Genomic DNA, 26,476 nt, shown 5'->3' on the forward strand with positions numbered 1-26,476 from the left:
TTTAAGTTTGTAGAAAGGATCAGTGGGTCAATTATCTGTGTGTTTTTTTTTTTATATTTCTGACTCAGTTTTCATTTTAATTAGTGGTATTTTAATATTGAAAAACATAAAAATACAAAAATAAAAGACAGTTTTGGTTGTACAGGGTTATTTCTTCGTTTTATTTTATGATCAGATTTAACAAAACAACAACTTTCATACAATAGAACAGAGCAGTGTAATTTCAGTTTGATTTAGCTGTGCAAAAAGATTAATAATGAAGTTCAACACATAAGGAACCGGCCAGTATCTATAGCAACCAAAGAGCCAATCAGGAGCGAACGCTGTCAATCAAACCTGTTGCTAACGCTAACAGGAGCGACCTCAGATAAAGAAGGACCTGATTTGTCTGTTATTAATGTTCATATCTTGATTTACAGACACAAAAGAGAAATAAAAACCCCAGGATCATGTAGAGGGTTAATATGAACATTTAAGACCAGAATGAGTCTGAAGCAGCAGAGACAGAGAGAGGGGACAGTAAAAAAAAAAAAAAAAAAAAAGGAAAAAAAAATTAACTAAAAATGAAAACAAAACAAAAACACCCCCCCCCTCAAAATAACTAAAAAAACCCACCAAAAAACAAAACCTCAAAATGACTAAAACAAAAACAAACAAACAAAAATAAACAAAAAACCCTCAAAATAACAAAAAATAAATAAAAATAGAAATACCTAAAAAAAAAAACCTCAAAATAACAAAAAAAAACCCAAAAAAACAAAACCTCAAAATGACAAAAAAAAAAAAAAAAAAAAAAAAAAAAAAAAAAACAACCCTCAAAATAACAAAAAATAAATAAAAGAAATACCTAAAAAAAAAACTCAAAATAACAAAAAAAAAAAAAACAAAAACTCAAAATAACTAAAAAAAAAAGAACCCCAGGATCATGTAGAGCAGGTTAATATGAACATTTAAGACCAAAATGACACGTTTCTTGTTTAATCTTCATTGTCAGTTCATCTGTTCAATGTCATATTGTTTTGGTTTGTCGATAAAGTTCGTACAAATTCAGGCGCATCACTTCCTGTTTATTGGCCCAGTAGAAACACAAGGTCCACAGAGAGAAAATCCAGTCACATCCACTGGACTGAAGAATCAATGGGGCTAGTTACTTTAATTCATAAAATGGAAGATTATGTTTGTAAATCCATTTATTATTATTTATTTCATGCAATTGTTAAATAATTTCGGTTAAAAGCGTGATGATTGTAACATAAAAATCTGATGTAAAAATAAGCTGCACAGAAATAATACTTTGTCACGCTCAACAAAGAGACACACGTTTTCAATGGAAAGTGAATTGGAGCCACTTCCTGTTTGGAACGTAGCGGCTAGCAGGTTAGCTATGTCCATTTATATAAACAGTCTGTGGTCGTACTGTGTGACGTTTGGGTTTGGTTATTGTATCGCGGCTTGAATTTAGATCCAAAATCATCCAAAAACGAGCAGATAATGAGTTTTAAACGTGTACACGACGTCTCTTCACGTGTTCGCCTGGAAATAGAAATAAACAAAAGTGACCGTTAGCTCGAGCGACTTTCCGGACGCTTTAAAATCAGAGGACGGGGCAGTACCTTCAGTTTGTCTACGGTGGATCTGTTGATGGTTCCACCGAAAGCGCGCAGCAGTTTTGGCGTCTGCGGCTTCGGGCCAAACAGCGCCAGCCCTTTCTTCTTCTCCTCCTCGACTTTCGCTGCAGCCGGACCCTTCGCCTTCATCAGTTTTCTAGATAAAACAGAATGTGTGAGCTGTTCAACTTATCAGAGAAGTTATACGCGCGGTGGGTCGTCGTCGTACTGGTTGGAGGATCCAATCTCCGCACAACAGCGCCCTCTAGCTCACCGTTAGCGTCACCACTTCCTCTCCCTATGAGGTTTTCACGACATCATGTTAAAATGAATATGAATAAAAAATGAAATGAATATTTAAAGATGAGGCAGTGGATTAGCGTTTAGAAAGAGACGTGTTTGTGCCTCGATGCTAACTCTAATGCTAATGCTGAAGCGTAACAGAAACTGAAGTATTCTACATTTAAAAACAATTGTGTAGTCTTTATTTATTTAATTAATTTGAATTTTAATAGGATGAGACAAGCAGGTAACACCAAAAGAGCCAAGTTACAGGTCAGATCTGTGGAAAGGCGACCCCCACTCACATCAGAATGCAGTAATAACACCTGTAATTGAACATAAACCAGATAAATATGTTTATGTTTCCACGTATTACATAGTTGTGGTGTCACTACGACGAGATCTCATAGTATCCAGCTTATCGGTGAGAAGTGTCTTGCTCAGAGACACAAAAACAGCACTCCGGCCTAATACATCGCTCAAAAGTGTCAGTTTTGTGTAATAGAGGAGCTTTAAAGTTTAGCTGTTGCTAGGGAAACTTGGGCATCTACACTGACGAATATTTTGGAGATTGTACAAGTTCTAGCCCCGGGTCAATGTAGTCGTAGTAAAAGTAGTCGTAGTACTTTTACATAAAAAACAATTTGTCTACATCTCTGAGTCGCTCACCTTCCTTTCCGGGCCAGGACTTTCTGCGACTCTGGATAATGGACCAGAATGTCAAACAGGTCTTTCTTCTCCAGCACAAAGAGGTTAGCGAAGCCGTACGCTTTCACATTCGCGGTTCGCCGGTTTCCTCCATCTTTGGACGACTGCAGTAGACTGTGGAGACGGGCGCAGCGTTACAAAAATCAGGTCTACGGAGGCGAGTTTGTAAGAAGTTGTGTTTCAGATCAACATATTCAATCGATCAATAATTTTTAATACAGATGGAGCCAGACAAAAAGGAACATCGTTAAAAGGCAGATTTGTGTTACAATCATAGCCTGTTTATGTAAATGCACATAGCTAACCTGCTAGCCGCTGCGTTCCAAACAGGAAGTGATCATATGTGCACTTCCTGTTCCATCGACTCTGGCTCCAATTCACTTTCTATTGATAAACTGTAACTGTGTCCTCTCTCTGTAACTGCTCCTTCAAACTCGTCATTTTGCTCTTAAATGTTCATATTAACCCGCTCTACATGATCCTGGGGTTCTTTTTTTTTGTTTTTTTAAGTTATTTTGAGTTTATTTAATTTTCTTTTCATTTATTTATTTATTGAGTTATTTTTTTGTTTTGTTTATTTTGTTTGTTTGTTTTTTTAGGGCTTTTTGTTTGTTGTTCTTATTATTTTTTTGTTATTTTTAGTTTTTGGGTTATTTTATTATAATTTTTTTGTTGTTTAGATTTATTTATTTTTGTTTATTTTCTTAATTCTTTTGTTATTTTGAGTTTTTTTTTTTTTTTTTTTTTTTTTTGAAGTTATTCTGAGGTTTGGTTGTTTTTTTTGTTTATTTTTTGTTTTTTTTTAACTGTCTCCTTTCGCTGTCTCAGACTCATTCTGGTCTTAAATGTTCGTATTAACCCTCTACATGATCCTGGGGTTTTTATTTCACTCTGATAGAAATGAAATCAACATTTGTGGATTTACTTTTTGGATATTTCATGGCAAAATACAATATTACTACTAATCAAGAGGGAAAACTGTCCCTTGCGCCCCCATCTGGGAGTATGACATCATCACACTCTGGAATCTGAAAACTGCCCGTGTTTGGGCTTTAAAAACAACTTTAAAAACAACACACTTAATTTAAACAGTGTGAGTGTGAAACTGTTCATAGCGTCGCACTTCAAGTCACTCAAAGCTCTTTACATCAAGTGAAGTGTCTTGCCCAAGGACACAACGACAATATCCATCTATCGGAGCTGGAATCGCACCCCCAACCTGTGGATAAACTACCACCTGAGCTGTTGTGTGTTCTGATGTCGTTTCCTCGTCATAAACAGACCTGGAGTTGAGTTTTTGTTTCATTCTCACATGTTTAACACACAAACCTGCAGAAAACACTCTGTTCCACCTTGTGATGTCATCATGTGGTGATACAGGAAGTGCTCCACTGTGTTTTTAAACTCCACACACCTTCATTTATAGAATCATTTGGATCATTTCAGTCCTGGAGTTGTCTCTTATCTCGACTGAACTAAAGGTAAAAGGAGCTGTTCAACTTGAAAACTATCACTTGATGACATCACAAGGTGGAACGTCGCATTTTGAGCTTTGGAGATGTAACAGACGAATAATAAATGAAACAAAACACAACTCCAGGTCTGTTTTTGAGGAGTAAACAGCATTAGAACATGGATTAAAGCTACACGAGTCAGTTTGTGTGATATTTGACCTTTAAACACTGAGCGTTTTGCAGGTCAAAGGTCAAAGTGTTAATGATTCAGACCTGATCTCTCCAAACACACATCCGGCCTTCAGAGTCACAAACACGATGCTGTTGTCGGGTCCTCCCACCACCTGCACCGCTCCGCTCTTTATGATGTACATCTCTTTACCGATGTCGCCCTGGAAACACAGGATCGAGAGAGAAACTCAAAACGATTCAAGTTTAAGAGTTTATGGAGCTTTACTGTCGTTTCACTCACTTTTTTGACCACGAAGTCGCCGGGTAAATAGATAATAGACTTGAGCCTCAGCAACATGTCCACCAACATCTGCTGATCACAGCCCTGAGGAAACGATGAGGAAACATATGAGGAAACGACGAGGAAACAAAAAGGAAAGGACAAGGAAACGACGAGGAAACATATGAGGAAACATATGAGGAAACAACGAGGAAACATATGAGGAAACATATGAGGAAACAACGAGGAAACGATGAGGAAACATATGAGGAAACAACGAGGAAACATGAGGAAACATATGAGGAAACGACGAGGAAACATATGAGGAAACGACGAGGAAACATGAGGAAACATATGAGGAAACGACGAGGAAACATGAGGAAACATATGAGGAAACGATGAGGAAACATATGAGGAAACGACGAGGAAACATGAGGAAACATATGAGGAAACGACGAGGAAACATATAAGGAAACGATGAGGAAACATGAGGAAACGACGAGGAAACATGAGGAAACATATGAGGAAACGACGAGGAAACATGAGGAAACATATGAGGAAACGATGAGGAAACATATGAGGAAACGACGAGGAAACATGAGGAAACATATGAGGAAACGACGAGGAAACATATAAGGAAACGATGAGGAAACATGAGGAAACGACGAGGAAACATGAGGAAACATATAAGGAAACGACGAGGAAACGACAAGGAAACGACGAGGAAACATATGAGGAAAAATATGAGGAAACATATGAGGAAACGACAAGGAAACGACGAGGAAACAATGAGGAAACATATGAGGAAACAAACGAGGAAACATACTGAATAACATAATAAATAAAAAGAAGAAGAGGAAGAGGAGAAGAAGAGGCAGCAGTAGCAAAATAAGAAGCAGCAGCAGAAGAAGAGGAAGAAGAGAGGAAGAGGCAGCAGAAGAAAAAGCAGCTGAAAAAGCTGAAGTAGCAGAAAAAGCAGCAACGGAAGCAGCAGAAGAGGAGGAGGAAGAAGAAGAAGCAGCAGAAGAAGAGGAAGCAACAGCAGAAGTGGTAGAAGAAGCAGACGAAGAAGCAGACGTAGCAGAAGAAGCAGCAGCAGACGACATAACACTTGTATGGTGTTTTTTATGACACTTGTCGCTTCACACAGTTCAAGACAAAACAAGACACAGTTTTTTGAAGGCAGTTTTGAACAGTTGAGTTTTGTGGCTTTTTTGAAGATGTGGGCGTGGCTGAGACTCTGATGTGTTTGGGCAGGGCGTTCCAGAGGGCGGGGTCAGCAGAAGACCCCGCCCCCGAGGTCTGCAGTAGGTCCAGTGTTCTACCTGCTGCTTAAAAAACTCATATCCCTCGACTTTAGTCACGACAGGAACAAAATAAATGTGTAATTATGAAAAATAGATCACCACATTATATACACACCCTCAAATGTGATGTTTTTTTCTTTATTTTTACTTCTTCTTCTACATTTAATATACAAACAGAAGACATAACTCGACGTTTTATTAGTAACCTCTGTTTGATTTGGTTGAGGTGTTTTACCTCAGAGTTTTACCTTAAAGAGGTCGATCTTTTTGAACGTTTCCAGGTTGATGTCCACAGCGATGGCCGTCCTCATCACCAGAGGCATCTTATCCAGCAGCTCCGACTCGTCTGAAAATCAGATCAGCCACAAAATCAATTCAACAAGTGAAGAGTCAAACAGAGGAGGCGTTAGAGCTGAGCCACATGACAACAGAATGTATCATAAACGCTTTGTCGGATTTACTTTATTTTGACTCTTAAACATTTTTTGGTTTATTTATTTGACAAGGACATTGCATAAGCGTAAAAAACAAACAAAAAAACTGATCACTGACCAGTAGAAATAACTGAATCTCGATCTTGATTAATAATTTACTTAACTTCTTTACTTCTACTGCAGATCACTCCTCCTTACCCAGCATGCCCTGTGCGTCCCAGGTGTAGGTGTACCATGTGCGGACTCTGTTCTGGACCATTGAGGGGATGCGGTTGGTCACCATGTACGCCACAGTGTTGTCCATAGAGGTTCTGAAATACGTCTGTCCAGCGGTGGCAGCGCAAATGACGTCCCTCATCTGAGACACACAGAAGAACAAAAACACAACAGATGTTTAAGTCACGCTTTGTATCGGCGAGTGCTGGTGGTGTTCAGGGTGATGTGTTCAGGGCGGTGTAAATTATAAATTAAACGGCTTCTAAGACTGAATCATTTTTAACTTTTTTTTACATTAGAATTAAAGTGCAATTTTTATAAATTAAATTATTGTCATATATATATATATATATATATATATATATATATATATATATATATATATATATATATATATATATATATATATACATATATATATATATACACACACACACATATTTCTGTCACTTTTTTATGACAACACCAGCACTTGTTTATTTATCCATTTACAATAAAAAACATTTTAAAGGTCCCATATTAAGATCTTTAACCACAAAGAAAACGCTTGTATTGAGTGAATTGGGTGTCACTTTTTGTAGAATGGATCAGGTTGAATAAACACTTTAAAAACACGGCTATAAAAATGTGTTTGAGGCCAAAACATGATGAGGTTTTCAAAAAAAGTTGATTTAACTTAATATGGGACCTTCAGTTAATCAAATCCAGTCACTGAAGCTTTACTCTGCCACAAAACTGAGCTAAACGAGCTACAGAGACTGAGGACGACCTTTGGGAAATCTCAACACTAAGGATGTCGTTGGAGCTCGCGCTCCGGACGCCGCGCCGTCGTTTACCTGTCCGAGTAAACTGGAGAACACAAACACTCCAGTGAAAAAGTTTGTCATCTGAAAGGCGATCTCAAAGACGGTGTGGGGCTCGTTTAGACCCCCGATGTTGATGAGGCTGCGCACGGCGTAGTAGTAACAGCGCAGATACCTGAGGAGAGGCGGGGCTGTTAGAGGCGGGGCTGTTAGAGGCGGGGCTGTTAGAGGCGGGGCTGTTAGAGGCGGGGCTGTTAGAGGCGGGGGGAAGGGGGAACTGACTAGGTCTGGGTTTGAGTGATGTTCCAGTGGCATAAACACAGGATCATCCAGTTTGGTTCTTGTGACATAAAAGTTACATAAGTCAGTTTTACAGTGTGTACTTTTTACTTTTACTTCACTACATTTGAGAGCAGTATCTGTACTTTCTACTCTACACTACATTTTTGAACTGGATTGAAAAGTAAATGCACTTTTCATATGATCTGAGGAGTTATTTTTACCATGTTCGTGGAAACATCCTGACTAAAGTTTAAGAATTCAAGGTTTGACTTTGAACAAAACAAAAATAAAAACACAAAATTCAGAAGAAAAGTTAAGATAATAATTTTAAATCAATATCACTGCATTTACACTTTAATAAATGAACAACACTTGTGTGAAATACTTTTACTTTTTACTCTTAAAGTACATTTTGTCCTGTCAGATTTTGTCACGTCGATGGTGCGACATTGGAGGCGGCAGCGAGAAGAACTTAGTGTAAAAAGACGACAAAACTTCAGAGGAAATAAAAGCAGACGGCCGGGGTTGGTGCTGTTTTATTTTCTAAACCTGCAGGTGTGTTCATCCCGTCGCTGCCGATTTTCAGACACAGTTTGAAAAAAAAAAAGCCTGTCTTAAATTAAAACTCAGAAAAACCTTCCGTGTTCTGTCTTTCTGTTTAAATATCTCATGTTACGACTTTTGTAACCTGCGTATATATGTACAAAACAGATTTTCTTTTCAATTTCCGCAGGTGTGGCTTATATTCAGGTGCGTTAAATAGTCTGAAGTTTACAGTATGTGCATTTTTCTGTATTTGAACCAGACGCCCATAAACAGGAGCGTCTCACTGTCCTCTCCCTGCGTAAATAAAAACACATCATCTCCACATCTCTGCCGTTCTGCTCACAAAACACACCCACGGACACAAGCCGACGACGCAGCACGACACAACACGACACAACACGACACAACACGACACGACACTCAAACTACCTGCCCCAGAATGATGGACAGAAAGAAAGCCCCAAAAAGGTAGTTAACCATGTGAAAGATCTGCCCGAACATGGAGTCAGGGACGGGCAGCTCCGCGATCATCAGGAGCGACTTCTCCGCATAGAGGAAACAGCTGAGGTAACTGCGGCGGCACAACACAGTCACACAGAGGACGCCATCGCCACGTTATGTTTACAAATACTGTGTCTGGATGTCTCCCCCCAGCTCCTAACCCCCTTATTTCAGTAACTTCTATAAGTACCACCCATAGACTGTAAATACAAACGCACATAGCCAACCTGCTAGCCACCGCGTTTCAGCGACTCTGGCTTCAATTCACTTTCTATGGAAAATCTGTGCCCCCTCGCGGTACCTACTGCTGTCAGACTCATTTTGGTCTTAAATGTTCGTATTAACCCTCTTCATGATCCTGGGGTTCTTTTTTTAACTATTATTATTTTAAGTTTATTTATTTATTTATTTTTTTTTATTATTAGTTTTTATTTTTGTTATTTTGATTTTTTTTGTTTATTTTCTTTTTTTTTGGTACTTTGAGTTATTTTAGTTTGTTTTTTAGTTATTTTGGGTTGTTTTTTTATATTTTGAGTTTTTTTTGTAATTTTTTTAAATAATTATTTTTTTTAAATTTTTGTTATTTAAGGGTTTTTTTGTTGTTGAAAACTGTCTCCTCTCTCTGTCTCTGCTGCTTCAGACTCATTTTGGTCTTAAATGTTCATATTAACCCTCTACATGATCCTGGGGTTCAGTTTTTTTATTATTATTTTGAGTTTATTTTTTAATTTTAATTTATTTTTAGTCATTTTGAGTTTTTATTTTTGTTATTTGGATTGTTTTTTGTTTATTTTCTTTCTTTTTTTGTTACTTTGAGTTATTTTAGTTTGTTTTTTCAGCTATTTTGGATTGTTTTTTTTATATTTTGAGGGTTTTTTTTTTTTTAATTTTTTTATATATAATTACTTATTTATTTTATTTTATTTTAGTTATTTAAGGGTTTTTTTTTGTTGAAAATCTGTGTCCTCTCTCTGTCTCTGCTGCTTCAGACTCATTCTGGTCTTAAATGTTCGTATTAACCCTCTACATGATCCTGGGGTTTTTATTTCACTATTGCGTCCATAACTCGACATATGAACAATAATAACAGATAAATCAGGTCCTTCTGTCCCTGTTGTACCGGCCAATTAAACATTTGGACGTCCCTGTTCCATCCGTTTTACTTCTCGACGAGGACAAACCCAGACGACAAAATGGTGGATTAAACTGACTCTAAATGAATCCTGTGCCCAGTTTTATAAATAACAATGAACCTTTCTCTCATCACTCATAATTATAACTGTATTTAAAGAAGGAAAAACATGCTGTGTGTATATATAGTGTATATATATTTACTTACGCACTGCCCTGTCCAGAATAAACCCACTTGGTCTTTCCAATGCCCTGATAATCTGAGGCCACGTAGTAGATGCAGGCGTTCAGATGGAGCATGAACAGGAGGTACCCGATGGTGCGGATCACTCTGAGAAGAACACATTTATTTACACCGGAAATAACTTTTACAATCAAGTATTTTTCAAAGACGTACCTCCAGATGTAAGCTTTAGCCATGATACTCTCCAAACGATCACTGAACTCAAAGAACGACTCTGCCTTGAGAAGAAAACGGATCATTACTACGGCCAAATGTTTGATTATTATTTTGATTATGTAGTAAAATACGACGGGGAAGCAGTTTGTTCTGTTCTGATGTCGATATCGATGCTTCGGCTTTAAGAATCTGTCGTTATTTCGATATTAACTATAGTAGAAATGTTAGTATCATGTGTTGTTTTCCGTTGTCCGAGATGCACTGCAAGAAGTGATAAAAGGAAGGAAGACTACAGGTAATTCACATGTCTGCTGTTTTATTTCACGTGTTTACTGTTTGATCATCTTTACCTGTCGTCAAACACTAATATAAAGGTGTAAAGGTGTGATCTCTCTGAGCTGAAAAGCCCAAATGTCCAGCCAGACTGACCTGACAGTGTTTAAGTGTCGCTACCTCATGGCTCGGGGTCACTCTGTCAGCACTGGGAGCGTTTGTTTACAGTTTTCTTGTGTGTTTTAATATAATTTTACAGATAATTTCCACAATAACTGATAGTGTAATGACATAAAATGGTTCTTATTTCCTTAAAACACAGTCCATGCACTACACAGAGATCTTATTGTGTTGTGTAACTGTTGTTTATTATTAAAAAAACAACTGAACAACTTTGTGTAAAGAAAAGTTTAAATATTTTGAGATGTTTTAGCTCAGAGTCTGTAAAAATCATATCACGTCCAGAACGTGGGTTGACCTCAAACGTTTCAGTGTCATCCCTAAAACACGATGAAAACTTTAGCAGTGAATTTGTATAAAACTTACTTTCAGAAGACGGTTGAATCTGAAAATGGATTTGAAGCCAAACTGGTAGTACAAAAGGTCAAAGGGTAAGAGGGAAATCATGTCCATCTGAGAGAGAAAAGACCAGAAACAAGAATCAAAGCCACAACTATGACCCAACTCTGTGTGGGGTCATTTTGAGAGGGATTAATGTAGTAGTAGTAGTAGTCGTAGTAGTAGTAGTAGTAGAAGTCGTAGTAGTAGTTGTAGTAGTAGTCGTCGTAGTAGTAGTAGTAGAAGTCGTAGCCGTAGTCGTCGTAGTCGTAGTCATAGTAGTAGTCGTAGTAGTAGTCGTAGTCGTAGTAGTAGTAGTAGCAGTAGTAGTAGTAGTCGTAGTTGTAGTCATAGTAGTAGTCGTAGTAGTAGTCGTAGTCGTAGTAGTAGTAGTAGCAGTAGTAGTAGTAGTCGTAGTTGTAGTCGTAGTAGTAGTCGTAGTTGTAGTAGCAGTAGTAGCAGTAGTAGTAGTAGTAGTCGTAGTAGTAGTAGTAGTAGTAGTAGTAGTCGTAGTCGTAGTAGTAGCAGTAGTAGTAGCAGTAGTAGTAGTAGTCGTAGTAGTAGTAGTAGCAGTAGTAGTAGTAGTAGTAGTAGCAGTAGTAGTAGTAGTAGTAGTAGTCGTAGTAGTAGTAGTAGTAGTAGTAGTAGTAGTAGCAGTAGTAGTAGTAGTCGTAGTAGTAGTAGTCGTAGTAGAAGTCGTAGTAGTAGTACTTTTCATAATGCTCATTACAAAGTGCTTTCCATTCAGAACATTTATAATTACAAGAGAAATGTAGATATTAAAACAACCAGTTAGAATAAAAAAACATTAACAGTTATAACAGAATATATACATAAATAATCTATTAAATATAAACATAAATAATCTATTAAAATACATAAAAAGTCAGTGAGATTTGAGTTTTCTGAGCGTGTCCAGAGCCGGGGTCTGCAGCCCCTCTCCAAAGAGCCACATTCAGCTCATTAAAGCCTCTAGAGCGGTTCTTCTTCGCACTTTGGTTGAGGAAAAAAAGTTTGGGAGAACATTTTTAGGTTTTAAGTTTGTATTTGACAGTGTTTGTATCAGACCAAAGAGGATTCATTCTATTTTTATGTTTTTAGTGTTCGTCTGAGCAAATCCCTGCATAAAATCAGAAAGAATAATTATAGTTTTGCAGTAAATATTACACATAAAATGCACCAGAATACAAGACAAAATGTGTGGCTCTTCTTCTGTTAAAGGCTGCAGACCTGAGGCTCTATCGCCCCCTGTGGCCAGACAAATATAATTAAAACAAGTGCATAACATAATAAAAACAGTTTTATTCTTCTGGAGACACAAGGAGCTGAAGTGTGGAGACGTTCAGATGTTTTTTTCTCACCTTAAATCTCTCGGTCTCTCTGTAGTGCTTCTTGGTCATAACTCGGTCTTTCTAAAATCAAAAAGGATTTAGTTAAACTGTAGTGAAATATCTGAGTTTATTTATGAGTTTGAGAGAAGTGGGCGGAGACAGAGCGGGAAAAAGCAAACATTTTCTGATCAATGAAGCTTCAAACACAGAGCAAAAAAAGAAAACTCTTTTTACAGGATATGTTTTGTTTTAAAAATCAAGATACCAAAGGGTCAAAGGTCATCTGGGATCTCACGTATAAAGCGCGCGTCCAAAATGTCTTCTACAGCGGCGTCTCTCCCTGAGCCCCTCCCTCTTTGTCACCGTGTGTCAATCAAACCCGCTCATTATCAGCTCATTTTTAGCTCTTGTCATGTCTCATTCTGAATTCATTTTGCATTGTCCTTTTATTGTGAAATGGAGGTGTTAAAGGGGCGTGTCCTGTCCTTTTATGGTGAAATGGAGGTGTTAAAGGGGCGTGTCCTGTCCTTTTATGGTGGAAGAGGTGATAAAGGGGCGTGTCCTGTCCTTTTACGGTTAACTTAAGGTATAAAGGGGCGTGTCCTGTCCTTTTACGGTTAACTTAAGGTATAAAGGGGCGTGTCCTGTCCTTTTACGGTTAACTTAAGGTATAAAGGGGCGTGTCCTGTCCTTTTACGGTTAACTTAAGGTATAAAGGGGCGTGTCCTGTCCTTTTATGGTGAAATGAAGGTGTTAAAGGGGCGTGTCCTGTCCTTTTATGGTGAAATGAAGGTATAAAGGGGCGTGTCCTGTCCTTTTACGGTTAACTTAAGGTATAAAGGGGCGTGTCCTGTCCTTTTACGGTTAACTTAAGGTATAAAGGGGCGTGTCCTGTCCTTTTATGGTGAAATGAAGGTGTTAAAGGGGCGTGTCCTGTCCTTTTATGGTGAAATGAAGGTGTTAAAGGGGCGTGTCCTGTCCTTTTACGGTTAAATGAAGGTATAAAGGGGCGTGTCCTGTCCTTTTACGGTTAACTTAAGGTATAAAGGGGCGTGTCCTGTCCTTTTACGGTTAACTTAAGGTATAAAGGGGCGTGTCCTGTCCTTTTATGGTGAAATGAAGGTGTTAAAGGGGCGTGTCCTGTCCTTTTATGGTGAAATGAAGGTGTTAAAGGGGCGTGTCCTGGTATTTTATGGCGAAATTGAAGAATAAAGAGGTGTGTCGTGTCTTTTTATAGTGAAAGAGGCGTTAAAGGGGCGTGTCCTCTCCTTTAATGGTGAAATAGAGTCATAAAGGGGCGTGTCCTGTCCTTTTATGGCACATCACATGAAGACTTTTGCTGCAGACCGTAAACTTTGAGAGGAAGGTGGGTAAGTGTATGGAGGGTTTTATAAATCCCGATATTTATCTACTTACGTGGAGTTTGACTTTAAGTACGTAGCAAGAAAACCCAGAGTTACAGACTGTTTTATAAATGAGACGTTTTATCAAATCTAAACTTTAAGCTGCCGTTCAGAATCACAGTCTCAATAACAACTGGACAAATGAGGAATTACATAAACAAACTTACTATGATGTCGCCTCCTTTGACAAACTGTGTGCGTGGCTGAAACAACACGCTGTCTGTGAGGTAGATGACGTCGGCCAGAACGTCCAGAGCAAACCAGTACTTGACCATGTCGTCTTCGTGATACGGGAAACACAGCCGAGCCGTCAGGAACCAGGTGTTATAGTTGAACGCCAAGGTCACTACACTGAGCCACGCGATGTACCGGCGATCTGCGAGAATCAAAACAACTCATTAAACATCTGAGACACACTGATCAGAGCCGGAATGAAAACCAAGGCTGGACTGTTGGCTTAGACGTGAGTTAAGTCACTAAAACAATGTTCCACAGTAGGGCATTAAGTAGTAAGTACGGATGTCTTTTATGGTGAAATAGAGTCATAAAGGGGCGTGTCCTGTCCTTTTATGGTGAAATAGAGTCATAAAGGGGCGTGTCCTGTCCTTTTATGGTGAAATAGTCATAAAGGGGGCGTGTCCTGTCCTTTTTATGGTGAAAGAGTCATAAAGGGGGCGTGTCCTGTCCTTTTATGGTGAAATGGAGGTGTTAAAGGGGCGTGTCCTGTCCTTTTATAGTGAACTGGAGGTGTAAAAGGGGCGTGTCCTGTCCTTTAATGGTGAAAGAGTCATAAAGGGGGCGTGTCCTGTCCTTTTATAGTGAACTGGAGGTGTTAAAGGGGCGTGTCCTGTCCTTTTATAGTGAACTGGAGGCGTTAAAGGGGCGTGTCCTGTCCTTTAATGGTGAAATGGAGGTGTTAAAGGGGCGTGTCCTGTCCTTTTATAGTGAACTGGAGGCGTTAAAGGGGCGTGTCCTGTCCTTTAATGGTGAAATGGAGGCGTTAAAGGGGCGTGTCCTGTCCTTTTATAGTGAAATGGAGGTGTTAAAGGGGTATGCCTAAAGGACTGGGGGGGTAAAGAGCACCGTTTACCCAGGGCCCAATGAGGGGCCCCCCAAGATGATTTTTTACCTCGGGCCCCAGAATTTGGTGCTGCACCCCTGACACCACCAGGTCAAGTTACAGGTCACATCTGGGAAGCGGCGGCCCCAGTGACCTTGTTTTTGTGCGAGTGGGGCTATAAAACACCTTTAAGTGATGAAACGCAATGATAAGTTTAATGCCATACTGTGGAACATTACAGACAAATGGAGTCAGTACATAGTGCAGATGAAATGTGTTTATGTGCAAAAAAATAAGGCTCTTTTCAGCCAATGATGAGGTTTACAATGACTGTCTAAACCACAGACTGTTTATATAAATGGACGTAGCTAATCTGCTAGCCGCCGCGCTACAAACAGGAAGTGATCACGGGCGCACTTCCTGCTCCATCCACTCGTATTAACCCTACTCTACATGATCCTGGGGTTTTTATCAGACTGATCAAATCTCAGGGCGTAAACTTTAATCTGTAATGATTTTATTTCTGCTGATTTTTGCACAAACCCAAAATAATGAATTACAGCTGTGAAAAAGTCTCGTAATGAGTCTGAGCCAAATCATATTCAGTTTTACAGGGACAGCTCACTCCAGTCCAAGAACAGATTCTTAGATTACAACTAGAGATGCACCGATACTGATACCGATACTGAAACATTAGCTGGATCAGGTATTGGTATCGTGTCATAAAAGCAGAATGGTTCGTCCCATCGTCACCTTAAACGTGTTTGTGTTTTACCTGTGAATGGGTCGATGGTCACCCCCAGCACCGGGTCCATCATGTCCTCCACCGGCTTCAGCCCCAGGTCCACACAGGACCAGAACGCCTCCTGGACCCGGGTCTTCAGTGGGACTTTGGGCACCTCCTTCAGGGCCTCCTCTGCCTTCCTCTTCTCCTCCTCCTCCTTCTTCTTCTGCTCTGCTTCCTGTTTCTTTTTCTCCGCCTCCTCTTTCTTCTTCTTCTCCGCCTCCTCCTTTTTGATGCGGTCCTCCTCGGCTTGGCGTTTTCGCTCCTCGATGACCCGGGCGTACTCCTCTTTGCCCAGTATAGGAGCTGAGAGGCACAGAGGGAGCACGGACGTGTTCAGATATTTTAAAACGACTTTACCGGAGTTAGAGCAGATGTAAAAATCAGATTATTATATCCAGAGTGAAGAAGAAAACAAATGTACTGAAAATATATATTCTGAATGTTCATTTAGACTAACTGTAGTCCTGGTTTAGTCCTGGTTTAGACCTGGTTTAGTCCTGGTTTAGACCTGGTTTAGACCTGGTTTAGTCCTGGTTTAGTCCTGGTTTAGTCCTGGTTTAGACCTGGTTTAGACCTGGTTTAGACCTGGTTTAGTCCTGGTTTAGTCCTGGATTAGACCTGGTTTAGACCTGGTTTAGTCCTGGTTTAGACCTGGTTTAGACCTGGTTTAGACCTAGTTTAGTCCTGGTTTAGACCTGGTTTAGACCTGGTTTAGACCTAGTTTAGTCCTGGTTTAGACCTGGTTTAGTCCTGGTTTAGACCTGGTTTAGTCCTGGTTTAGACCTGGTTTAGTCCTGGTTTAGTCCTGGTTTAGACCTGGATTAGACCTGGTTTAGACCTGGTTTAGACCTGGTTTAGACCTGGTTTAGTCCTGGTTTAGTCCTGGTTTAGTCCTGGTTTAGACCTGGTTTAGACCTGGTTTAGTCCTGGTTAAGTCCTGGTTTAGACCTGGTTTAGACCTGGTTTAAAGTGTTAATATTAATACGAACATTTAAGACTAAACTGACGAGTCTGAAGCAGCAGGGACAGAGAGAGGACACAGTTTTTTAATAGAAAGTGAATTGGAGCCAGAGTCGATAGAGCAGGAAGTGCGCTCATGATCACTTCCTGTTTGGGACGCGACGGCTAACAGGTTAGCCACGTCCACGTAAACACAGTGTGTGGTACTCACTGACGGGGGGGGTGATCTCTGGAGACGAGGCGAACGGGTCTGTGGCTTTCTCCTTGTACAGCTCCAGTCTCGCTCTCATGCGTTTGACGACGGCTCGGAGCTGGTCGTCCGAGTATCTGTTCACGACGATGGGGGGCGGAGTCGGGGGCGGAGCTGGTTCTTGCCTGGAAAAGTTTGAGGAAAAGCAAAAGCCATAAAAAATGTCATATTTTTTACCAACAATAAGCTGAGTTCTTTTCTCAAACTGAAAACACTCTGTTCCACCTTGTGATGTCATCATGTGGTGATACAGGAAGTGCTCCACTGTGTTTTTAAACTCCGCACACCTTCAGTAGAATCATTTGGATAGTTTTAGTTCTGGAATTTCCAACTGAACTAAAGTTAAAAGGAGCTGTTAACTTGAAAACTACCACTTGATGACATCACAAGGTGGAACGTCGCATTTTGAGCTTTGTATATGTGACAGACGAATAATAAATGAAACAAAACACAAATCCAGGTCTGTTTTTGAGGAGTGAAGGTCTCAGGTCTGAATCACTACCTCACATTTGTCCTTCTCTGATGCCTCCTGGTGGACAGTTCACATATTACACGTGTAGGAGGAAAAAAAAAGAGGAGAAAGAAGTACTCAAATCTGTTACTTAAGTAAAAGTACAGATACAGGAGCAAAAAAAAAAATCTACTTAAGTAAAAGTATTAAAGGACCTGTTTAAAAAATTACGTAAACAGTAAAAAGTAAAAGTATTTCTCACAGATTTTGAGTCTTTAAATCTTCAAATGTGGTGATTTTGATAAAGATTTGAGCTGAATTTTGTTCAACAGAAACAACTGAATCCATCTGTTTTTTTTCTGTTTTTATTTGTATATTTTTGTTTTGTTCAAATTCTGAATGTGTTAAAAATAAACACTCAACTTTTACTTTTCAGTCCTGTTCAAAAATGTACTCGAGTAAAAGTAAAAAGCACACACTATAAAATATGTAGATTTATACTTAAGTACAGTACTTTAATAGTTTTACTTTGTTATATTCCTGATATTCAGCTGTGGAGTCGTTCTCTCTGTGTGAAAACTCCTCTGTCTCGTCACGTTTGTCTTAATCAGATTTTGTGCTGATTTTAAACAAACTGAAGTCACTTTGGCCACAGAGACTTGAACTTAACTGAAAATGGATGTGTGTTTATCCTGGACACATCTGCAGCCGGATCGTCCTGGTCTAGTCCTGGTCTAGTCCTGGTCTAGTCCTGGTCTCGTCCTGGTTTAGTCCTGGTCTAGTCCTGGTCTAGTCCCGGTCTAGTCCCGGTCTAGTCCCGATTTAGTCTGTGAGTGGATCTTGTGTTTGTTGTTGTTCCTGCAGGAGGAGGGCCTGAGCACAGGGGGCGCTGTGGGACACATCTCCATTTGCTCGTTTTATATAAATATTGACCAGTGTCTGTTTCACTGTTGGATTTTCAAATTTTCTGTTGGTTAAATCCATAAAATTGTTGAGCGTCAGAGGCGACTGAGGAACATCTCCACCTCTCCTTCCTTCTCTGCCCCTCGTTCCTTCTCCGCCCCTCGTTCCTTCTCCACCCCTCGTTCTCCACCTCTGCTGTTGTGGCTCTGAGCTTCTTTGGTCTCAGATCTGTAAATCCTTTAATCCACTTTGTTCGTGTCGTGTGTTAATCTTCCGTCGGAGACACAGATCTGGCATCACCGGCCTCAGTGTCGACTGTCGGCCATTTTGCCAATCTCATTAATTACACTTTGGGAGATTGGTTTAATTCATGTTTGGAGCGTCACGTTTGGAAGGTTTGTGTTTGGATTGGACGACCTCTGACCTCTGTAAGAAACTGATACCATCGAGATTAACATGAAGCTACCCCTTTAATCCATGTTCTAATGTTGTTTCCTCCTCAAAAACAGACCTGGAGTCGTGTTTTGTTTCATTTATTTTTAGTCTGTTACATCTACAAAACTCAAAACGCTCTGTTCCACCTTGTGATGTCATCAAGTGGTAGTTTTCATGTTAACTCCTCCTTTTACCTTTAGTTCAGTCGAGATAAGAGACAACTCCAGGACTGAAATGATCCAAATGATTCTATAAATGAAGGTGTGTGGAGTTTAAAAACACAGTGGAGCACTTCCTGTATCACCACATGATGACATCACAAGGTGGAACAGAGATTTTTTTTCTGTTTGAGAGAAGAACTCAGCCTAAATCTGCAGGTTTGTGTGTTAAACTTTGCAGAGTAAAGCACATACCCCTCCGCCGCAGCTCCAGCCGGGGCCGCCCCTGAAACAAATATTAATTAAAATAAATTAATTAATAAAAAAAAAACGTATAAATTTCTCCAACACGTCAGAACAGAAATAAACAACCTCCTGCTAATGAACCAGCGTAATTCAACACAGACTCATTAAAACTAGAGAAATTGAGAGTTTGAACGAGATTTTGCAGCTAATTTGAGTCAAAAAACATAAAAATGCCACGTTTAGTTATGAGACGATCGTTACATCACAGTCCTGAGTTTGTGTTTTTGTTTCAGTTTGAAGTCGCTTTGTTCAGATGTTTATGAAGCTCGTTTATGGAAATGAGGCAGAACAAATAAAAACTAAAGACTTTTATTTGTCCCGTCGCTCTTAATGATAAAAAACAGTTCATAGACTCAGACTGACGAGGCTCAGACAGAGGAGGGGAGTACTCAGGTACATTTACTCAAGTACATTTACTCAAGCAAAACTGTACTTCTCAGAGCACTTTTCTAACAGCGTACTTTTACTCCTACTTGAAAAATATTTTGAGGTAAGAGCACTTTTACTCGAGTACTATATTGTACAGCGTAACAGTACTCTTACACGGATGAAAGTCGTGTTCTAAAGTGACTTCAGACTAACGCGCTCGCCGTCCGCCATCACGTCAGGGTCACACATTCACCTCCCATCGACGTCCATTCATTTTAGCAGCAATAAACATGACCCACGCCGTATGGGCCATGACCGTCTGCAACTACGAGACGATTTAAGACCAAAATGAGAGAGGACACAGTTTATACATAGAAAGTGGATTGGAGCCAGAGTTCGATGATCACTTCCTGTTTGTAACGCCGCACGTTCGCTCTGTCCATTTATATAAACAGTCTATGGCGCAAACAGAAGACACCTGACACAAATATCTGATGTCTTCTGTGCGTTTACAAAATCGTATAAAGTCGTAAACATGAAGGACAAACACGTTGAACGAGGGGGCGTGGCCAAACTCCCGCTCGCGTTTGATAAAAGTCTCATTCACGATCACACACTGAGCCGTTCGTGTTCGAGCTGAATCGTTTCCCAGAACTGCCTCTGAGTTGGATAATTGTTCGTTTGTGTGGCTCTTTTGTTTCTTCGCATCAATAATTGAACGTCGCACAAAACTGATCACGGCCATTCAGCTCCTTTTGTGTGTGGAACATCGCGGCGCCGTCAGCACCTCACGACGCCGTTCGGGAGAAAAAAGAGAGCGTTCGGGCCGAGCTGGAAACGCCCCCCCCCCCCCCCCCCATACGAGCATCGCGTTTGTGAAGGAGTCGGCTCTTTTGAACATTTCCTAGACATAATGTAACAAATGTTTAAACAAATCAAATATTTTTCTTTATAATTGATGTGCGTTTTATACTCAGTCAGATCCCATAAAAGAGCCGTGACTCCCATCTCGGACCGCGGCGGCGCTCGAGTCCCAGACAAAACGCACTCACCCGCCGGTTTGTCCTCTGTCTTGGCTCCATTCGGCTTCGCGTCCTGCACAAACACATCAGCAGAGAAGTTCATCAGAGCAGCTGGAGACGAGCCACAGAAGCACTCTCTGGATTTGCATTTTAAGGAGAAGCGTTTGATGAATGTTTAAGGAGAAGAAGCGTTTGATGAATGTTCGTCCTCGTCTTTATGAGTTTAAGAAATCAACAGCTACAGGAGAGAACTGCAAAGTGTACAGAGTCCTGAGTCAAACCTGGAACGGCTGGGACCTGTGGAATAAGACTAAAGAGAGTCCTGGTTTAGTCCTGGTTTAGTCCTGGTTCAGTCCTGGTTTAGTTCATGTTTAGTCCTGGTTTAGTCCTGGTTTAGTCCTGGTTTAGTCCTGGTTTAGTCCTGGTTCAGACCTGGTTTAGCCCTGGTTTAGCCCTGGTTTAGTCCTGGTTTAATCCTGGTTCAGACCTGGTTTAGCCCTGGTTTAGCCCTGGTTTAGTCCTGGTTCAGACCTGGTTCAGACCTAGTTTAGTCCTGGTTCAGACCTGGTTTAGTCCTGGTTTAGTCCTAGTTTAGTCCTGGTTTAGTCCTGGTTTAGACCTGGTTTAGTCCTGGTTTAGTCCTGGTTTAGTCCTGGTTCAGACCTGGTTCAGACCTAGTTTAGTCCTGGTTCAGACCTGGTTCAGACCTGGTTTAGTCCTGGTTTAGTCCTGGTTTAGTCCTGGTTCAGACCTGGTTCAGACCTGGTTTAGTCCTGGTTTAGTCCTGGTTTAGTCCTGGTTCAGACCTGGTTCAGACCTAGTTTAGTCCTGGTTCAGACCTGGTTCAGACCTGGTTTAGTCCTGGTTCAGTCCTGGTTTAGTCCTGGTTCAGTCCTGGTTCAGACCTGGTTTAGTCCTGGTTTAGTCCTGGTTCAGACCTGGTTCAGTCCTGGTTTAGTCCTCGTTCAGACCTGGTTTAGTCCTGGTTTAGTCCTGGTTCAGACCTGGTTCAGTCCTGGTTCAGTCCTGGTTCAGTCCTGGTTCAGACCTGGTTTAGTCCTGGTTCAGACCTGGTTCAGACCTGGTTTAGTCCTGGTTTAGTCCTGGTTCAGACCTGGTTTAGTCCTGGTTTAGTCCTGGTTCAGACCTGGTTTAGTCCTGGTTCAGTCCTGGTTCAGTCCTGGTTCAGACCTGGTTCAGACCTGGTTTAGTCCTGGTTTAGTCCTGGTTCAGACCTGGTTTAGTCCTGGTTTAGTCCTGGTTCAGACCTGGTTTAGTCCTGGTTCAGTCCTGGTTCAGTCCTGGTTCAGACCTGGTTCAGACCTGGTTTAGTCCTGGTTTAGTCCTGGTTCAGACCTGGTTTAGTCCTGGTTTAGTCCTGGTTCAGTCCTGGTTTAGTCCTGGTTTAGTCCTGGTTTAGTCCTGGTTCAGACCTGGTTTAGTCCTGGTTTAGTCCTGGTTCAGACCTGGTTCAGTCCTGGTTTAGTCCTGGTTCAGACCTGGTTTAGTCCTGGTTTAGTCCTGGTTCAGACCTGGTTCAGTCCTGGTTCAGTCCTGGTTCAGTCCTGGTTCAGACCTGGTTTAGTCCTGGTTTATATCAGATTGTTCAAAATGGGGAGACCTGTTTTTTTCCCAGTTACACTAAAATGAATCAAAATTTAAAGCTGAGGCAGTGGATGGGTCAGGGGTCAGGGGTCAGGGGGTCAGACAGTGGACAGAGAGCTGCAGGTGGATGTTAAACACGACACAAACAAAATGAAAACTTCAGCAGAGACACTTCTGTGTTTAGAAAGAGACGTGTGTCAATATTAACGCTAACGCTAACTCTGAGGCGCAATAAATAATAAAACAGCAGCACAAGTGACGTATTCGACATAAAAACAATCATCTGGGGTTTACTTTAATTAATCTGAATTTTAGAGTTTATTTTGTGTTTTCTATTTTAATATAAGAGACTTTTGCTAGCTTTGCGTGCTAACTAGCGCGCTGCTGTGCAAAGGTCATTGTAGTGATGTGTTTGCTGCTCATGTTGACAGAAGCTAAAGGTGCACTATGTCACTTTTTTGCCTCAGTGCAGATGTTATTGCTTTGACTGTAATGTTCCAGTTGGGATTTCAAATTATACATTTGTTCAACAAGTTTAATAACGCCCCGGATAAGCGGAAGAAAACAGATGGGAGTTTAATAACACTTAAAAAAACACACAGAACCCTCTGTGGACACGGCCCGGTCATTTATGGAGATACTGTGGAACATTACACACAAAACAAAAACATGTCCATAGAAGCAAACAAGCAACGGACCTTATACTAGGAAAAGTTACAGAGTGCACCTTTAAATTTAGTTAAATATCACACAAGAAATGTATTTAACGCAGTGCGGCCAAGTGGAGAAGTGTTTGGATGAAGAGCGACAGGACGAAGGGTCAGAGTTAGTCGTGTTTTCTGACTCTGTGTCGCTTTAAAAACACTTTGTATAAAACATGTCCGTCTTTAGAAATAGAATACTTAAATCTGTCAAGTTTAAGAGTGAAGACGTTTGGCTGCTCGTCCGAGACACTTCTTCAGCTGTGGTCAGATTCCTGCTGGACACTGCGTTATATGAGGCAGCGTCCGCTCGTCTGAAGACACTAAGGCACAGGTCAGAGCCAAAGAAAAGAAACGGTTTGAGACGAGTTAAAGAAGCTGTTTTTGTTAGGAAAGACAATCCATCTTTGAACAGGAACGGGGCTTTAGACGTCACCTATTCTCCTTCTATAACTCCATCCTCAGACCCAAAGCAAACAAAGAAAACAAAGAGAACAACAGAGCCTGACCCAATCTGACCAGAACTGAAGAAGTGTCCTGGACGAGCAGCAAAAACGTCTTCACTCCTACAACTTTTTTAGGTTTAACTTTGTGAAATTTTATGATTCACGAATTAAAACGTCACAAACTTCACCGCCGTCTCACCTTCGCCGCCATCGATGGACCAGAGACGAGGCCCTTGGGTCACGAGCAACTCCCGACTGGTCAGTGCATTTCACCGGACGTCCCCGTGAGTGCGCTCCCTCTGCTCCTCCTCTCTGCTCGTCTGCTTTTCGGTGTGCTCCCCTTTGCTTCTTTGCTCCTCGCTGCTCCTCTCTGCTCCTCTGTGTGCTCCTCTGCTCCTCTGTGTGCTCCTCTGCTCCTCCTCTCTGCTCCTCTGTGTGCTCCTCTGTTCCTCCTCTCTGCTCCTCTGCTCCTCCTCTCTGCTCCTCCTCGCTCTCCTCTCTGTACAGTCACATATATAGTGCTTATGGTCGAGGGGCTTTACTGTTTTTATCCCTGTAAGACTAAGACCCAGGCCCCGCCCCCTGCTGCAGAATAAGCCCTTCACCTCAGGGACATCGTTGTAAAAAAGAATTTGTTCTTAAATGTTTTGCCTGGTAAAATAAAAGTTAAATAAAAAATAAAATAAAGTACAGATACAGCAGCAAAAATACTCAAATAAACGTAAAAGTAAAGTAAAAAAAACATCTATTTAACTAAAATTATTAAAGTACCTGCTTAAAAATGTACTTAAACAGTAAATATTTAAAGTATTTTAGGATTTTGAGGCCTGAATAAGCTTCAAATGTGGTGATTTTGATCCAGAACACAAACTCTTTCAACACTTTACGCTGAATCTGTGTTTGCAGGTGAGTGTGATTGACAGGTGGATCAGCCAATCAGGGACAGGCCTGGTCCATAAAAGGAAATAAATCTCACATTGGCTGAAAAACATGTTGGATTTCTGCAGAATCACAGAGCGAAGCCTAAACTGTGTTAATCTGAGGTGAGAGAAATGTGGTTTTATTTGTAAATCACAGGCGACCAATGAGCTCCTTCGTTTCACACGTGTCACTGAAATAAACTGATCTGATTGGACGATCACGTTTGACCAGAGGGACAGGACCAGACTGATGTGAATCTGTATAAAACACAGATCAGTCTGGATCTGACGAGGAAACGGATTTGAGCTGAATTTTGTTCAATAGAAACAAATGAATCAATGTTTTTTTTCTGTTTTTATTTGTTTATTTTTGTTTTGTTTAAATTATGAACGTGTTAAAAATAAAAACTCAGACTTTTTAGCAGCTCACACAATAAAAAACTCCTCTTCTGTGTTCCTCCATGTGCTCCTCTGCTCTGCTCCTCTTCTCTTCTCCTGTCCTTTGCTCTTCCTCTCTGCTTGCTCCTCCTCTCTGCTCCTCTATGTACTCTTCTGCTCCTGTGTGTGCTCCTTTGCTCCTCCTCTCTTCTCCTCCTTTCTGTTCCTCCATGTGCTCCTCTTCTCCTCCTCTCTGCTCCTTCAATAATAATTAAAAAATACTTTTACTTCTCAGTCCTGTTCAAAACTGTAGTGGAGTAGAAAGTACAGATACTGCTCTCAAATGCAATGAAGTAAAAGTAAAACTACTCACTGTAAAAAGTACTTAAGTGAAGTCTAGATACCTAAACATTTTACTTTATTCCTTTTACTCAGTTACATTCCACTACTGCCCCCTTTGGCTGGACTCACAAATGACACAAACACAAACTCTCGTTACATGTTTGTCATCTGTGTTTTGTCAAAGTGACTCGTTTGATTTGACACTGGAGCGTTGTTTCGTTCTCACTCAGAGCGTCTTGTTGTTTTAATGTTATTTTAATGCGCTGACATTCATCTTGTTGTGTAATCCGTCAGCTCTGAACCGTCAGGATCATTTCAGCTTGATCGATGTCTCCAGACGACTCCCCTGCTCCTCCTCTGCTCCATCGGGGCTCACGGGGCACAGCCACAGTTACGTCTTTTACATTGGCTTTAGTTTTGTCTTTAATCATGGTATTTTTTCTGGAACAGTGGCAACAAAAACGGGCAGAAACACGACTGAAACGAGGGCAACAGTGACAACTCCAGAGGCTGAAATGATCCAAATGATTCTATAAATGAAGGTGTGTGGAGTTTAAAAACACAGTGGAGCACTTCCTGTATCACCACACGAAGAGAGAGAGAAGAGAGAGGAGAGAAGAGATAAATAAGACAGAGGAGGGAGGAGAGAAGAGGCAGAAAGGAAAGAGAGATGAGAGAGAGAGAAGGGGGAGGGAGGAAAGAGACAGACAGAGAAAGGAGCGAGAGGAAGGGGGAGAAACAGAAAGAGGAGAGAGATGAGAGAGAGAGGAGGGGGGAGAGAGGAGATGAATAAGTGAGAGAGAGAAAGAGGGGAGAGAGGGGGAGAGAAGAGACAGAAAGAAGAGAGACAGGAGAAAGAGGAAGGGAGAGAGAGAAAGAAAGGAGAGGGAGAAAGGGGGGAGAGAGAAGACAAAGAAAGGAGCAACAGGAGAGAGAAAGAGAGAGAGAGGAGAGGGGGAAAAGAGAGTAGAGAGGGGGGAGAGAAGAGACAGAAAGGAGAGAAATTAGAGAGAGAGAGAAGAGTGGAGTTTAAAAACACAGTGGAGCACTTCCTGTATCACCACATGATGACATCACAAGGTGGAACAGAGTGAAGAGAGAAGAACTCAGCCTAAATCTGCACAACTCCAGATCTGTTTGTGATAAGAAAACATTCTAACAGATAAAATAGAGTCATGTGGGCCCTTTATGTGTAAAAGTGCAAAAATAATGCATTCAAAATCAAAAAGTAATTTTTTTTTTACTCGCAAAGGTTTGAAAATCAAAACATTACCAGACCAAGTTTTATTTCTCAGAATGTTCTGGTCCAGAGACAGTCTGTGGGAAAGTCTGAAGTTTCCCGAATAATTGTTTGTTTTATTTTGGTAATACTTTTGCGTGAAGTCTGAAGAAACAGGAGGCAGGTGATGTGACGCACGTGGGCCGTACTGTAGACCTGACTTATGAACAGGGCTGAAACACAGGGCTGAAACACAGGGCTGAAACACAGGGCTGAAACACAGGGCTGAAACACAAGGATGGAACACAAGGATGGAACACAGGGCTGAAAAACAGGGCTGAAACACAAGGATGAAACACAAGGATGAAACACAGGGCTGAAATACAGGGCTGAAACACATGGATGGACACAGGGCTGAAACACAGGGCTGAAACACAAGGATGAAACACAGGTATGGAACACAGGGCTGAAACACAG

The 26,476-nt window shown here is 40.9% G+C and overlaps 1 protein-coding gene across 1 annotated transcript; it reads right to left on the reverse strand.

The window, feature by feature from the left end:
* Positions 1-1,521: 1,521 nt before the first annotated feature.
* Positions 1,522-23,351, reverse strand: LOC117388636 (cyclic nucleotide-gated cation channel beta-3). Its single transcript, XM_033986224.1, has 17 exons — positions 23,340-23,351; positions 20,340-20,461; positions 16,706-16,869; positions 15,523-15,837; positions 13,855-14,063; positions 12,315-12,365; positions 10,942-11,028; positions 10,120-10,184; positions 9,931-10,053; positions 7,296-7,437; positions 6,442-6,601; positions 6,058-6,155; positions 4,524-4,607; positions 4,325-4,443; positions 2,559-2,711; positions 1,614-1,764; positions 1,522-1,533 (listed from the first exon to the last, which is right to left on the reverse strand). Exons 1-17 carry the CDS (start codon positions 23,349-23,351, stop codon positions 1,522-1,524), a joined length of 2,067 nt encoding a protein of 688 aa, XP_033842115.1.
* Positions 23,352-26,476: the final 3,125 nt, after the last annotated feature.

This window comes from Periophthalmus magnuspinnatus, chromosome 20 (assembly GCF_009829125.3).
Source record: "Periophthalmus magnuspinnatus isolate fPerMag1 chromosome 20, fPerMag1.2.pri, whole genome shotgun sequence".
Classification (NCBI taxonomy): domain Eukaryota; kingdom Metazoa; phylum Chordata; class Actinopteri; order Gobiiformes; family Gobiidae; genus Periophthalmus; species Periophthalmus magnuspinnatus.

What these genes read in the sequence shown, in the direction of transcription:
- LOC117388636 (XM_033986224.1), bottom strand. An exon ending in CTTTTATGGGATCTGACTGA is followed by an intron (nt 16,870 to 20,339) that starts GTATAAAACGCA and finishes AAACTTTTCCAG; the next exon opens with GCAAGAACCAGCTCCGCCCC. An exon ending in GTCCTGGCCCGGAAAGGAAG is followed by an intron (nt 1,765 to 2,558) that starts GTGAGCGACTCA and finishes TGTTTTATCTAG; the next exon opens with AAAACTGATGAAGGCGAAGG.